General features: G+C 42.7%; 1 protein-coding gene across 7 annotated transcripts in view; it reads left to right on the forward strand.

Moving 5' to 3' along the window:
- Positions 1 to 16,857, forward strand: part of ADAM11 (ADAM metallopeptidase domain 11) — a 266,893-nt gene that overhangs the window by 11,015 nt on the left and 239,021 nt on the right. For 2 of the 7 annotated variants that reach the window (XM_085879159.1, XM_085879158.1), the window contains exons 1-4: positions 5,694 to 6,062; positions 6,225 to 6,578; positions 7,026 to 7,162; positions 9,636 to 9,712. In XM_085879159.1, coding sequence (XP_085735285.1) covers positions 6,497 to 6,578; positions 7,026 to 7,162; positions 9,636 to 9,712 — 296 coding nt within the window. In that variant the 5' untranslated portion in view covers positions 5,694 to 6,062; positions 6,225 to 6,496. Of the gene's footprint in view, positions 1 to 4,753; positions 6,130 to 6,224; positions 6,579 to 7,025; positions 7,163 to 9,635; positions 9,713 to 16,857 lie in introns of those variants that run through there. The other 5 variants (XM_085879152.1, XM_085879151.1, XM_085879154.1 and 2 more) reach the window with 5 other exon arrangements.

Here is a 16,857-nt window from a genome sequence, read left to right on the forward strand (position 1 = left end):
AGGATGAGCAAGATACATTGGCGGAGAATTTGGTCATCACCAAATTCAGGAGGGAAGATTTGCTATTGGGAAAAATCTGGGTTGAAAAGTTCACAAGTTGTGTCAGACTCATGGAGTCACAGAAGTCCTTTGCAGAAGTGCCATGGCTGGTGTGAGAGAGATGGAAAAGGAGTCATCACTGTTGGAAGGACGGTGCCACACACAGACAAACATGAGGGGAAGTTTTAGACAGAGGAATTCTTGGGGTTTGGCAGGTGTAAGAGCAGTATGTGGAGTGTGAGAAATTGAGTTTTTGATGTAAAGCATGACTCTGCCACAAGCATTAGTACCCCGACCCAGCTATAACCGTTGTCATTCCACCTCATATCACCAGAGGCCTCCCAGTTGACCCCCTCAGATTTACTTTAAACTTTCATAAAATAGTTCCCAGGTATCAAAATGAAGCTGCGTAAAATTTTAGGTCCATAGATGCAGTCAACTCCGAGATATTGAGGGTTGAAAATGTGGTTGTGGCCCTATTTTTATGGTCGTTGCGAGCATCACAAAATGAACGGCTCCATTTAAACTCCCACAACTTTTTAAATATTAATGCTAGAGCCTTGAATTTTTCAGATTATTCTTCTATAACTGCTCTGTATGAAACACACATAAAATGAGTATACCTCTATTAATTTTTATGACCTGATCAGTTGAAATCCAGAAAAAAAATGTTGGTTTTGTATGAAGACCCAACTTTGAGACCCCATATATTTTTATTGACCCATCCCAGAAGCTTGAAATTTTTTTCAGGTAATTACTATGGTAGTAGTATTCAAATACATGTTTACTTTTCTTAATCAGTCATATATAATACAGTCATGATCCCTCAAAAATTGAAAATTTTCATTTTTCCCCAAAATTCAGGTGAGGATTGCAAATATATAACAAGTCATACCACTTCAAATTGTTCACCATTGGAAAGAGCATATTCAAGTTTACAAAATGTCAAATATCAAAGTGGTAAAATGTTTCTATCAATATTTTTAAAATACTTGAAGAAATGATGTTCTGCCAGTGCTGTGCGTGTTGTGTGTGCTATTTAATGAACAGTCCTTTTACATGTAGTGCATATGTGTAGTACATATATATACAATGTACATACATATCATCTGCTATTAGGATACCATGAACACAATACTTTGAAATTTGAATTTGTAATTCTCTGTTTCTCATTTGTAAATAGCAAGAGCTTAACTCATCTGGCTGGGGCTAAAAATAGAACTCAGGAATAGTGGCTGATCTACTGATGTCAGCAGTGTATATAGTTACATTCAAGGGAGGACATTTGTTGGGTTCCTTTGGTCCATGTGATGAAAGTTATTGATACTCCCCTAACGTCAACTGGGAGGCAGTACAAGCTCGCACCTGACTTGGAAAAGCAGATCAAGGACCTATTCAAATCATTTACGTGAAATGTTTTGTTACATTGTTGTTGCAGTATGTGATATATTTTTGTATTATTAATTTGAATCATAGAACTAATCATTCATGATTACCATGTTGCCCACACTATGCACATACTTCATGTATTCACAACTGTGTTAACAACAGTTTGAACAAAAAAAAGAAAATATATTTTTAAAAAATATACCACTTTGATATTTGACACTTTTGTAAACTTGAATATGCTCTTTCCAATGGTGAACAATTTGAAGTGGTATGACTTGTCATATACTTGCAATCCTCACCTGAATTTCGGGGAAAAATGAAAATTTTCCATTTTTGAGCGATCATGATTGTATTATATATGACTGATTAAGAAAAGTAAACATGTATTTGAATAGTACTACCATACAGTTACTACATGAAAAAATTTCAAGCTTCTGGGATGGCTCAATAAAAATATATGGGGTCTCAAAGTTGGGTCTTCATACAAAACCAACATTTTTTTTCTGGATTTCAACTGATCAGGTCATAAAATTTAATAGAGGTATACTCAGTTCTATGTTTGTTTCTTACAGAGCAGTTATAGTAGAATAATCTCTGAAAATTTCAAGGCTCTAGCATTAATATTTAAAAAGTTGTGGGAGTTTAAAAGTAGCCGTTCAGTTTGTGATGCTCGCAACGACCATAAAAATAGGGCCACAACCACATTTTCAACCCTCGATATCTCAGAGTTGACCGCATCTATGGACCTAAAATTTTACGCAGCTTCATTTTGATACCTGGGAACTATTTTATGAAAGTTTAAATTAAATCTGAGGGGGTCAACTGGGAACATTTTCTTAAATTTGGTGATTTCAGATGGAATGACTCCGTTATTCCGGTGTTTCATTTGCAAGGTGATTCATCAATGTGTATGATGTCTCTCGGATTGACATTAAACTGGGCGTCCCATCTGCCGACATTAATTGGTGGATGTTAAAGACCCCACGGTGTCCTTCGCGAAGAGTAGGCGAGCTATCACCAGCACCTTGGCTCAGGAAGCCAAGGTGCCCAGTAGAACCCTTGCTCAGGAAGCTGTTGACGCTCTGTGAAGAGTGTTGTACATCAGAGTGAGAGAGTACGAGAACTTACAACATCCCAGCCAGACATCCTCTCATTCACAACCACTTTACTCCCTATCACTCAGCCAGTTTCCAATCCAATTAGCTACCCTCCCAGCCATTACACAAGCGTTAACCTCAACAAACAGCCTCCTCCTACATGGTACTTTATCAAATGCATTCTGATAATCGAGATGCATTACACTCGATCATTATCTCAAAAAGTGGACAGATTTGGGCAAAATTTGGAAGACAGGTTGGGTGTTGGTCAGTTAACATCAGCTCTGCCACTTCTTTCAATACACTACTCCTGGCTGCATATCATCTTGTTCTGTTGCTTTATTTCCTCTTAGCTTTCCTAACTTTCTTTACTAATATCCTTTGCTTCCTCGCCTGGACTCTGAAAGCTCATTTACTCCTTGAAGGTTACCCATTTATTTGATGCTGATTGCCCTATTGTCAGCTTCTGCCAATCCTAGCACCTAACTCTCTCCCTCTCTCCTCAGGCTCTCACAGTTTGCCTTCCTGAAATTGAATAGTCTTTCCTCTTACTCTTAAGTTATACCCAACTCCATTTAACAGAATCCTGATGTACACTGTTTTGGTCACTTGTCCCTAAATACCTCTACCTCTTCCACTGTTGGGATTATCACTTAAAAGGAGGTTGAACACTGCACCTCCCCCCCCCACTACCATGGGCTTATCTATAAACTGGGTTAAAAAGCAACCCTGAACTTGATATAGAGAATCCTCATCGACTCTGCCATTTCTCTGCTCCTAGACCAAATTATAACCACCAGGATCAGTACTCTTCCCTTTCCACATGGCTCTCTGGATTCTTCACAAACACACTCTTCCCTGCCTTTCCCTCATATCTGGCACCCTGGAAAAGTGCCCCCCTACAAGTATCTTACTATACTTACAGTCTATCCACACATCCCGACCCAGTGTTGACCGATCCACACAGAATCCTCTACATTAATTCCCTGATGTCATCCCTTTCTCTCTGCAATACTGTATTGTCTTTTTACCCAGGTCCCAGATGCTGCAGCTCTTCCTGTTTTACCCTTCTGATCTCACACACATTGTGTAGCTGTGGCTTAATCTTGTCCTCCAATTTCTCTCATTAAATTCTCACTTGTTTCAACTTCCTATACTTTCATAGCCAACATGTGGCTCTCAATGGAATCCTTTTATCTCATTTCCCTGTCCAGGCTGGAATGCTCCAAGGCAGTGTTCTGGCCCAGTCCGATTCCTAATCTTCATCAGTGATCTCTCTCACTGGAAAATCCCCTTTATCTTATTTGCTGATGACTCCATCCTCTGCCGTGACATCCCTCAGACAGGCAAGCTGCTGCCTCTTCACTCTCTTCAGACCTTGAAAAAAATCACAAGCTGGTCAAACACTTGGAATATGTCTTTCAATACTGACAAATCTCACACTCTCTCTATCTCTCAGAAAGCACCACATGGCAACCCCTCTACCCCCCCCCCCCTCCAATCTACTGTCTAAACAATCCTCTTGAGGAAGTGCAGTGATTCAAACTTTGGGTATTATTATCGGCCATGATCTCTCTTGGGCAAACCACATTTCAAATTTGGCCTCCAAAGCCGGCCCTCGACTGGGCATTCTCCGTATTACAAAATATACTTGATATTGATAAAAACTTGATGAACCTTCCTTGATAAACTTGAACTCTGATCCACCTACAAGGTTTTTATCCGCAGCTCTATGGAGTACTGCTCTCCCCTCTGGGCTGACTCCCCTGCCTCACATATTGCTCAGCTTGTTGCTGTGGAAACCAAGGCCTTCAGGATTATTGGAATCTCCCACCCTGATGTTGATGTCTTTGGGAGAATCACTTTGTAATTGCAGAGAGGTTGGTGGTCTCTGACTTATTCTGCCTCCTTCCTGGTCTTGCACCCTCTGCTCTTTCTCTGCTTTGTCCACTCCTCCCACCAGGTTTCTGCAGTGCACAGATGGACCACCATAAACCTCCTTATGGTGAAATTACCTAAATCCAGGATCACTGCTCACTTCATTCATTCTTCTATTTTCTCACCTGTGGAATCAACTTCCACATTCTCTTCAATCTCATTCTTCCCGCCAGGCCTTCAAGACAGCTGTTCACCACCATCTGAGGTCATCCCCAATCCAAAACCATGATCTTTTCTGTGCTTGTTCACACCCCCCCCTTCCCCACCCCAATCCCCCCTCCTTCCAAATTTCCAGTTCTCCCTCCTTGGAGTTTTCTGCACCCATCTTGTTCACTCCATCATCCCCATACATCCTCTTCTGCCCCCATTCCTCCCCACACCCTTTGTTTGTTTGATGTCCTTCCTCTCTCCACTGTTCCTTTTGCATCCTGTTTTGTTCTGATTCGTTCAGTGCACAATTACTAGCTCTTCCACGAGCCTCGACTATTTATACAAAAAAACAACTGCTGCATATAATGCTTTTTCTCAAAGCTTGATCTGATGATATAAACTCCTAGATTTGGTATAGATGACAAGGCTATCTCTCCAAAAACAGCACTTTGTCCCCAGCCCTTGGGTGAGGTCAGGCTTGAGATTTGCTAATCTGGCCTGTGTGGTGTTCACATCTGAGCCCCTGCTGCACGACACTGAGCCCAGACCACTCACTCAAGTGTTGAAATGCAATCCTTGGTGATGTTGGTGGTCGTCCTACACGTTGGACTGCATCATCCAGACAGTGGGTGTTTGTTATTGGGGGCCAAGTGTTTCGAATCGCTTTGCAATCCTTCATGGTTTATTCAAGTGCCGCTGTCAAGCAGCCATTTCCCCGCACGACACGTTCCCCCTCCCGGCTCGCGTCCATCCCACCGCTGGCTAATCGTTTGACCTTCACCAGTGTTTTCTGGTCCTTTTCAAACCTTAAAGTCGCGCGCCTCATTTTCCATTAAGGAATGACAAGCTCAGGTTTCAGGGCGAACTTCTTAAACGTGAATTTATTCGTATATGGCAAATTCTGCGTGTCGTTGGCTATCATGGTGGTGGCAAACTTGGGTGGTTGAGTAAATAACTTATTGACTGTTCCATGCCATTTGCAAAGCCATGGTAATCCGAGAGGAGAGGGAGAAAAAGGGGAAACGAGTGCAAGACAAGAAAAGTAAAGCAGGAGAGGAAGAAGAAGGTGGGGGAGCTGGGGGGTGGGACACAGGCTGTTGATGTGCCATCACGTGCTTGCACCTCGGCCTGGATGATACGGATCGATACGCGCATGCCAAACCGCTAGTGATGGCACGAGGGGTCTTTGTCCGTGCTGCTTCGGGCTGGCGTGGGTAGTAGATCCGTGCCGCGGGGATCCCACCGCTAATCGGCTTCGTTGGCGACGCCTACAAGCCCGGTTGGTGCAGAGCACGTGGGTTGCACTGCGCGGGGAGCTGCCCGTGGTGCTGCAGTCCCGCTCCGCTCGCTGCATTGCGGAAGTACGGGATTAGCAGGTTTTTTTTTATCGGGAAGAGATTTTTTTCCAATCCTCGAGCACTGTACCATAGTTAACCCACCATTTATCCGGTAAGCCATCGAGGTGCACGACCGCTTGGCGATATCTTTTGATTGATTGATCGAGGGATTCGTGAAGGTATAACGCGGTAATCCAAACGATTGTTCATATAAAAGGGATTTCCACACGGAATGTTTGATCAATGCCATCGTGACTTTTTTTTTCCTCTTCAGGAGACCCCCGGGATCTTTTTCTACACGACCTTTCGCATCACGTGGATGTTCCCAGTAGCGATTTTCTCCTGCCCTGCCCGGACCTCGCCCTGGGTCCCAGAATCAGCGTTGCTCCGTCGCAGCTGCTGACGTGTTCTGATGTATCGCAATGGCTCGTTTGGTGAAACTGCAATGTGAGGACCTCGGGGTGTTCTGTAGCTGTTAAATAGAACTGGTGGACTCTGAGACGGGTTTGACTTGTCTGGGAAGAGCAGGCACGTCCGCTATGAATCATGGGTGCTTTGGACTCCTGGCACATTATGTTCCTCGTTCGACTGTCACTCTTCAACACCTTGGTGTGGAACAGTTGCTCAGGTACACTTGCTGACAAGACATTTTTATCGCTTGTTGACTTACGAGGTCAATTACTTACCTGTATTCATAGAAAAGTGATCTGTACACCGAATGTTGCTTTTGCTGTCTTATCCGGTAATATTATTGGTCCAAATCAGTCTGGTGTTTGCTTACCGGTTAGGGTGGCTGGCTTAAGATCTTAGGGTCTTGAGTTCAAGCCCCTGTTTCATCGTTGAATCAACATCAATTGGGATGACTCAGCCTGTCATCCGTCTGAGGTTGGCGAAATGAGTACCAGCTTGCTGGTAACAGGGGACATTGCATCAGTGGCACAGCTGTGCCTTCAGCCAATGATGCAGCCAAGCAGCCACAGGCTGCATATGAATAAATAAATAATTGGTCCAAATCATAACAGTCCTCATCCTGATCTACATATACGTGACCTCCATTTCCGACTCCCTGGAGCAGCTGGAGTAGTCCGAACCCCCGAAAACCGCTCACTCACGCGTCCACATCGTCTGCTGCGCCGTGTGATGGAGACGCACGAGAGTCCAGTGCGTGAGTTGGACACGACCCCACGTACGCCGCACCACCACCAGCCCTGGGTACGTAGTGCACCACACCCATACACTGGCACCAACGTGGTCTTTCGGTAATCGGGTGGCTTGAAATGTCCGCCACCCTGATGAAATCTCAAGTTTACGTTGATCCTTTGGTGGTGTAATCATTAGAGCATCTTTTCTGAGTCTGGGGTTCGGTCATTCAAATTAAACCCCAAACAAGTCATACCTCAGACTTTTAAAAATGGTACGTGCTGCTTGCTTGCTTTTGATGTTCAGCATTTAAGAAATTTCGATCATTGACAAACTTTGTAAGTTAGCAACCATTGCCCAGGCTTGATCGGCTGAATGGCCTCCTGCGTTGAAGTTCCTTGTTAACGAACGTGTATTATCCTTAAATAATGGTTACCTATCATTTCATTCGCAATCAAAACACCTGTTCCATGAACATTTCTGCCCTGTGTATGAAGCATATGTCGATTTTCCCAGAGAACATCAATTAAAGTGAAATTTGATTGGATAGTCAAAAAGAGTAAAGGCCAGTGTTGTTGTCGTTGATATTCCCATGTAATCCCCTGGTGGTGGCAGAGCATCCACGACGCATCATGAGCATTTCCGTCGTTGACAATTCAGCACTGAAACCCATCGCTGGATCTATATAAAAGCAGACTGTCAGCATGCACTGGCCTTCTCTTTTCTGAAGGCATGGTGGGATCATTAGCGTTTGCACTGAAAATCTCTCTGCAATACTGCACTGTCAATACTGTAAAACGCAAGCACACGGGATCACAGGAGATCTGGATTAATTACCCCCGAGAAAGCAGGGGATGCCAGAAGCACGGTTCTGCTGACTTTGTAATATTTCTCAAGAAAGCTGTTTTTTTTTATTGAAGAAAAGTACTTTTGAGCTTTGTGTCATTTACAAAATACTTGATTGTATATATTTATAGAATAAACGTTTGGAATTAAATCAAGCAAGAATTCATTCACGATCTGCCCTGCCAGGTCTGAATGGCATTCTACTCGTTAGGTCAAGAATTTCTAATTTGTGAATGGCCATAAGGCTGGTAGGATGACCCAGTGCCCTAGAGGTATGCACACTTGCCTCTAAGCTATCGAGCGAGGTTAGAATCCCGATCCAGCGATAAACTGTCATCCCAGTGTTTCACAGTCAAGGAGATTCATCAATGTGTGTGCTGTCCCTCAGATGGACATTAAACTGGGCGTCCTGTCTCAGTATTAATTGGTGGACGTTAAAGATCCCATGGTGTCTTTCGCGAAGGTTTGGCGAGCTATCACTGGCACCCTATACAAATTCCAAATTCTTGCTTTAACTACTGGTGGGAAGGCAATGACAACCCACCCAGTATTACCCTTGCCAAGAAACCACTTTGGCAACACCGATGCTTTGTAACAAAGTACCATGGTGGTGATAAGTGATAAAACCATAGTGATGAGGTGGCGCTAAAACCATGGTGATCAGTCGTCAACTCTTTTCAAAAGACATTGTGGGATTTTGAACCCCTACCGACTAATGATAGCAGATGGGACACTTCGCTTAAAGTCCATCCAAGGGATGGTGTACCCTCTCGGCATAGCACCAATCCGACAGTTTAGAATCATGTCAGTAACCAAACCCACACAAGATGGCTCAAAAGTACGTGCATTGCATCTGTACCATCCTGTCAATGCGATTACTAATGTGAACATGGAAAAGTCTGACAGGCTCTATATGAACTACTCAACCCACCGCTATATGTATCTGCGCACGTCAGCTGAAGCTTGCCGGCAGCTCTGGGCTGTAATGCCCATTAGTGATCGTGTTCAAACCACAAAAATACTTCTCCTACATTATTTCAAGGTCAAAGAAAATGGTCTTGAAGTAACAACTTTCCATTATACACCAACGACAGTCACTGCTGCAAAAAAGAAATACGCTTGGTTTTGTGTGGTGTTTAGTGAGAGGTGAACCAGGCAAACACCACTGTGTAGTGTTCATGGGAATGTTAAAAGTCTGATCATTATCACCTTCATGATCCTCTAGTTTTAAAGAAGCTTTTTTTTTCTCTCTTTAGTGCCCCTCTTAATATGCTCCCTTCCCTCTGCAAACTTCCTTCCCTTCACAAATCTCTCAGATTTTCTAGTTTTCACGTCCAAGTATTTTCCGAAGTTTGCTGAATCTTTTTTCCTGAATCCGAACTAGAACCAAAGTTGAATCGGCTTGTTCTTGTCACTTACCCTACTCATCCGAGGGACGACACACACATTGATGAATCACCCTGCCTGTGAAACACTGGGATGACAGTTTATAGCTGGGTCAGGATTTGAACTCTGGCGAGACAGCTTCGAGGTGACTTTGATTACCTCTAGAACATCCTACCAGCCAATATTTGTGATGCTGGAAGGGTATTGTGTGGTGCCAGAGATGGTTGGAGCCAATTACCTTTTGTGCCCGTTTGCAGCGTCCCCAGTGAATGTTTCAGCATTTCCTAATCCAAGGTTTGCTTTCCATTCACAGGAGGTGCATATGACACGAGTAAGCTTCTTGGTGGAGGCATTTGACCAACACTTCATCCTCGACCTGGATCTTAACCAGTAAGTTTTGGGACTCGATGATCCTAGTTTGGGTGGAAAACAAATTATGAGAATAATCGGTGAATAAATTGCTATTTGCGATGCTCGGGATTGGCAGCAACTCTGTTTACATAATGCTGAAGTAATCGGAGTAGCAATTACCTCCAAGGTGAGCAAGTACAACATTTTTTTCCCGATCATTATGCATCGCTTGATAGAATGAAGTAGGATGGGTGACTTGTTGCAGAATAAATGCAGGATGTTGCTTTGAGTATCTCTCTGGGGAATATGAAGGCGGCACACGTACACAACTGACATTGAAAGAAAAATGTTTTCTGTGCCAAAGGACTTTTATCATAAATTACAAGGTAGGCAAGCAAAGGAAGAGGCCGCTTGGCCCGTGATGCCCACATCTACATCAGAACATTCCTGGTTTAATCTGGTTACCAAACTAAAGAAGCTAACCCCAAGCAGGGAATTTTGTCAGGGTACTGCACGCATACTCTGAGTGAGATCTTTAAAGTCTGCAGCCTAAATGCAGATGGAGCAGCTTGCTTGCTGTACTATGGTAATCTATATAGCAGAATGAAGCTTGTTGTATAACGAGGGGTCGTTTGGAAAGTCACAGGGTTAGATGAATCTGGAAGAGTGGATGAAGAATGATCAGTTGAATGAGGATGTGGATAGAGCAGTGGATAAGTGGTGGGTGTGCGGTACATGACCCTTTCCATCCAGGCTTGGCAGACAAGCAAGTTCTCCATCAAAGGCCTGTCACTATAAACACTGCACTGATGGTGGAAATTTGATATGCCTACTTCTCCTTCCTGCTCTTCGCAAATATCAACACGCAGCCCCTTCGGCCATCGTCACACCAGAATGCCAATCTTTAAACTTTTTAATGCATTTACAGAGGCTCATGCTAGAACGGAAAAGCACCAGCTTGAGATCAATTGATCAGTCTTTCCACTTCTGCTATTTCAACATCTCGTGGTGATGATGGTCGATGTTAAATTGAAGCCCTATGGATAATAAGCTTCTGCAATGTATATTTTATTTTCCTTCTGAAAACAGCCTCTCACTCTTTGCCACCTTATACTCTTGATAGAGAAACAATGCCTTTGTTTCATTTAGTGATAATATCAGAGAGAAGAGCAACATACAATTGCATTGTTGATGTTGCTCTTCCTGTATCGATTTGAAAGGTTCAGAAATCCGTGTCAGGATGTAGGTAACTCGTCCTGTTGGCAAAACCTCTGGCTCCGAAGTACTTTGTACGGTCTAAGAGCTTTATGAGTTCATCTGAGAATGTGACCACTGGTACTTGGCTGAGATCCAGACCAATGTGGCTCCGCCTAGCCAGGCACTATGGCTCCGACGAACAAAAATCTCTGATTTCTCATGAGATCTGGTAGAAGTCCGATGAGCACCTCATCAGAACTAATGAGAAATCTTTGCAGGGGTATGGATATACTTGAATGCCTAATTGTTTGGGTTTTATGGTTAATGACGTCGTTGATGGCTTAAAGGGCTATTAAAACAAAAGTAATAAATTGAGTATAATTTTCTAATTGTGTGAATGGTGGCCTTTACTTCTGGCAGCAATGAATACTGTCTTTATATCCTTTTCAATGGCTATTCGTTGGTTGACGTAAGAATGCTGAAAATCTGATGTACTTCTAAATTGGTTAATGGTGCAGGATGTTGATGAGCTTTGACGGAAATTGCGAACACCGTTATAATTGTTGAAATTATAAGGTAGGCCTAGAATAAAGAAGTGTAATGTTGTAGTTGCTGTGGTAATCTATTTGGCAGATTGAAGGTTGTTTTATAATGGGGGATCGTTTGGAAAGTCACAGGAGCAGATGAATAAGGAAGAGCAGGTGAAGAACGATCAGTTGAATGAGGAAGTGGATAAGGGGCGGGTGCGGTACATGTCCCTTTCCATCCAGGCCTGACTTACAAGAAAGTTCTTCATCAAAGGCCTGTTATTAGAAATGATGCAATGATGGTGGAAATTTGATATGCCGACTTCTCCTTCCTGCTTTTCGCAAATATCTAACACGACCATTCACGGGTCGAATTGTGAACATATGAGTGGGACTCTCGAAAGAGGAGGACGATATTGTGGAGAGGAAAAAATGAGATGAAGAAGGGAATTAGGCAAGAAATCGTTGAAACGAGATTGCCGGACAACTGCTGAAGATCTCGGAATTGTCTGCTTCGCTAATTTTCTTGCGCCAATGGAAACCTCAGGTAATTTATAGAAAGGTAATACGCACATTACGTTAATCTGTCTCTCTGGATGTGTTTTTTAAACATTGCTAAGGCGTTTAAAACAACTCCTGTTCACAGATAATATTTTTGCCCCTTGTGTGCCCAACTAACTTGAGCACCCACCTGGGAATGCTAATAGCTTGGATGAGTCGTACCTCCATCAAAACTGATGCTGCTTTGTACTTCATCGAATATTTTCATGTCATGCACAAGGAAACAAACCCAAGAGGAGGTCATTTGGCTTATTTGACCGGTGCCGTAGCGATACCCCATCTTTCCCAATGACCATGGATAGACCTGAGCAGGTAATTTATTTGGTCGGAGAACCACCACAAAAAGTTTGCTGTTTTCAAAAGATACCATCATGGGATTGATAACATCCACAACCTAAATGCATACTTGTTTTACTGAAACATATTTTACTCCATCAACTTTTACTTGTTTTTAATTACACATTTTACTTGCTTTGTCTTTGTTCAACGACTTTCACTTGTTTTTGGTAATGAGTGGACAACGTGTGTTTCACTTCTTTATAAGCTGTTCTGTCTAACAGATATGTTGTGCCCGTCTGTTTGTACAGTTTGTAATTGTTTATAAAACCTTATTGTCTCCATTGCCGGACCTGTTGATCTCACCAGCCACTCAAACATTCACTAACCGTTTTTGTAGCATCTATGGTGATGCAATTAAATTATAAGGATTCTTTAATATCTCGAACCAGGGGTTGGCAGGACAGCTTGAAGTTATGCACACTCGCTTTTTGAGCTGTCTCGCCTGGGTTCGAATCTTGAGCGAGCTATAAACTGTCATCCTTGTGTTCCGCATGCGTAGCGAAGCATCAGTGTGTGTTCCATCCCTGGGAAGGATTTTTCTCCGGAGGACCCATCTGCTAGCACGAGTCGTTACCAAAGTGATAAAGCTAAAAATGCAGATAAAATGTGAATAAGTTTGATTAACAGAGAAAATCGGATGATTCTCAGTTTCATAAGTATTCAAACCCGTTGCTTAATTTACCCTAAATCATTTCAGGAACAAATTTTTATTTGTTTGAAAGGTTACAAAATAAGTGTAATAGGTTTCACCTGTGTGTAATCAGTGGTTTATCTTTAAAAATTAAGCTCCACCACTTATCTAAGGAGTTATAAGGTGCAACTCACTTGGTCAACCAACAAGGTAAACATAAAGACCAAGGAGCTTTCCAAAGAAGTCAGACATAAAGTGGTGGAGAAACTCCGTTCAGGAGAGGGTTATAAGAAGATTTCAAAGTCACCCAGGACCCTCTTTGAGTTCGGTGAAATCCATCATTAAGAAGTGGATGATGTATCATACCACCCAGACTTTACCCAGATCAGATTACTCATACAAACCCAGCAGCCAGACAAGCAGTGAACTGGTTCTCGTCACTGTAAATCCAACAGTGACTTTGAAAGATCTGCAAGGCTCTCTGTCTGAGATGGGGTTCAGTGTTCAATAAATAATGTCCTATTCCCTACACAAAGCTGGCCTCTATGGACACATCACAAGAAAGAAGCCATTACTGAAAAAAATACGCATCTCAAAGTTCGTATGGAGTATGTAAAAGAACGCCTTCAATAACATTAAGATACTTTTTCACAAAGAGTAGGCAAGTTCTTACCTGCATCCTGAACCAATTCCTGCCTGAATCAGCTGGACCAGCTGCAGTCAAATGTCAGGCCTGGCCGGCCAGTTCATTGAAGAATTGGGCCAAGAGTTTTCCTTGGCCAACCCCACAGGAGATGGGATTAATTGGGGCTATTAGAGGGGAGTATGTAGTAGTCAAGCCCAATACGTAAAATCATTACCGTCCTCTTCATTTGTTTACAGCAAAGGCTGTGGGGTAGCATCTTTGGCTGAGGGCTCAGCTGTTCTGCTGATACAATACCCTCTGCTGGTTACGGCAGGATTTTGTAATTTGTTCAGGGTGCCGGAGATAGCTCGCCTACCGTTCACGAAAGACACCATAGGGTCTTTAACGTCCACCAGCAAATGCTGGCAGATACGATGCCCGTTTAACCTCCAACCGAGGGACAGCATACACATTGATGAGTCACCTTGCCAGTGAAACACCAGTATGAGAGTTTATAGCTGGGTCGGGATTCAAACCCAGGCGAGACAGATAAGAGGAGGGTGTGCGTACTTCGAGACCATAATCATTGCCATTGATAAAGAAGTTCGGCAAAGCAATTGTAGTTGAATGTAATTATCAGGGAAGCTTATTGGTGAAAACAGAAAACTGAAAACAAGAATCTGAAGGCAAATATCATGAAACTTGTGACAAAATAATCAAGTGCTCCTATTATAACCCTCAATAATAGAAAACATGCTCCAGTATAGTTGGCATAAGTGATATTCTACATCTGCGCAAGTTTGCGGAAGGACTATGTCCAACTTGGAAACGAGCAGCTTCTAACAGCAAAGAAGCAGAAGTTCTGAATTGGAAATCCTTTAATATTAAAATTCTGCATTTTGAAAACGAAATCGAATTGGGAAAGAAATCTGTCAAGATGATAGCTCGGGAGGCGTGCTTCTGTGTTTGTAACTTGTATGTTGTTTTGATAATCTGTTTACATATTCTGTCTCTCACATCTTGATTGAAGCGACTGAGACTGATGTCGGTTCATAATAAAATCAAACTTAATAAACACATGCTGGTATCTCAGTGAAATTCGTCACCTGCGAGCTGTTGCGCTGTGCCCCGTACAGCGATCTTACAGAAGGAACAAAGGAAACTAGAACGGCACTGGTAGAGCGCATACTTCCACCAGGTTTAACAGTTTACATTTTGTATCCCACTAATGGGCCTGGCCGGATCTGAATCCGAACTAGAACCAAAGTTGAATCGGCTTGTTCTTGTCACTTACCCTACTCATCCACCTAGTTTTGTCATAACTCGTCCACAGCTTTTTGAAATATCATGCTATATATCATTCTGGCCCCAATAAATAGTGTAGTAATCGCCTCTCTCAATAGTGACGTATCACTTAAAAGTAAAATTAAAAACAATTCTAGTATCCGGACCCGGATATTCACCAAAACCAAATCGATTCATCCTTGTGACACACGCAACCTGTCCCCCAAATTCCATTCGAATCCGTTCACAACTTTTTGAGACACAAGCAAACAGAGGTGAAAACATAACCTCCATCCACCCTCCCACTGGGTGGCAGAGGAAACAGTACTCACCCTCCCACTCAACTCATCTTTGACATTGACTTTAAAATGTGTCGGGATTTGGAATGTTGAACTGCATATGAAAGATGAAGTATAATTGTGGGAAAAAAAATCCGCTGTTAAAATGTTTTCAGACCTTTGATCTGCGTACCCAGGAGGAGACTGATGGAAAGTGGTGGTTTGGGAGAGGTCTTGCATATGGCTCACCTTTCATGCAGAAGTGGGTTATGGGGTGCTGGTCTGACTACCCACTGGTCCCTTTTCATTCAAACAACTGCTTACACCTGTAAGGGGAGATAAGGCCCCTCATTACAGCACTATTAATCATTTCGTTAATGGGTTGATAACAGCAAGAATTATTATTTGCTTGACGTTTTACCAGGATACCAGTCCTCAAGGATTTATGTGTAATCTGTCTCCTGGAAATAACTGCTTTGTGTTGTTACAAATCACCATCTGTGGAGTTGTTTCACAATTTGTTTTTATACTTCTGCCGACTAAGTCGCCGGAGGCATTATGTTTTCGGCTTATCTGTCCGTCCGTCCGTCCGTGATATTTTTTCATTAACATGTTAACGTAAAAACGGCTGAAGGGAACAAAGTCAAAATTGGTGCAAGTACGTATAATGATGCAAAGATGAACTGATTCGATTATGGAGTCAAGAGGTGAAAGGTCAGAGGTCATGGTCGGTGAAAAATTCTGTTTCCATTCTAACTTGTGAACCAGTGATTGAATTTTGATCAAACTTGATACAAGTATGTATAATGATGTTAAGATGACCTGATTAGATTTTGGCGTAAAGAGATCAAAGGTCAGATGTCATGTTCGATAAAAATGTGATATTTGAGAACAGATGAAGGGACAAGTATGTATAATGATGTTATAATGTGGGCAGAAGCATATCAGTCAACGTCTTGACGTCAAATAGTGCTGTTCAAGTTTGAAATACATGATCAAGGCTCATGGAAGCGTGAGGTGACAGCGGATAAATTGAAGGGCACTCCGTAGAACGCATACCTCCGCCACGCAATGCCTGATCTACAAGAACATATCTGGCCCAATACACTTTTCAAATATCATGCAATGTATAGCTTTTGGCCCTATCTCTCAATGGTGAAGAATCACTTTAAAAATTAAATAATTCTCTTATCCAGATCCGAATTTGGATCTTCACCAACATTTAATCAATCCTTCCTTTTCACACACCCAACCTGTCCACGAAGTTTCGTCCGGATCCGTTCACAGCTTTTTGAGATATTGTGCTTTCTATAATTTTAGCTTCATCTCTCAATGGTGAAGAACCATTTTAAAAACTCTCGTAGTGGGATTCGCAACCGGATCTTCACCAAAATTTAATCAGTTCGTCCTTGTCGCACATCCAAACTGTCCACAACTTTTCGAGATGTCCTGCACACAAACAAATAGACAGAGAGGACGAAAACATAACCTCCACCTTGGGTGGTGGAGGTAACAAGGCGTCGAACTAACTGAGTGGTTCAGTGGGATAAGATGAGCAAACACAAAAAGAGGACGACATGGTGGGTGTGGGTAAGAAGGAGGAAACAGTGATTTGCAGGCAAGATTGTGAGTTTGGTGTGGTTAATGGGGCTAGAAAAGATCGTGGGTATAGATGGGGATGACATGAAATGGTCTAACCAGACTCAGTGGCGTAATGGCTGGAGGGTCCGCTCTGAATCTGG

Source organism: Eptatretus burgeri, chromosome 4 (genome assembly GCF_056783735.1).
Source record: "Eptatretus burgeri isolate ZD-2024b chromosome 4, Ebu_testis_v1, whole genome shotgun sequence".
Taxonomy (NCBI): Eukaryota; Metazoa; Chordata; class Myxini; order Myxiniformes; family Myxinidae; genus Eptatretus; species Eptatretus burgeri.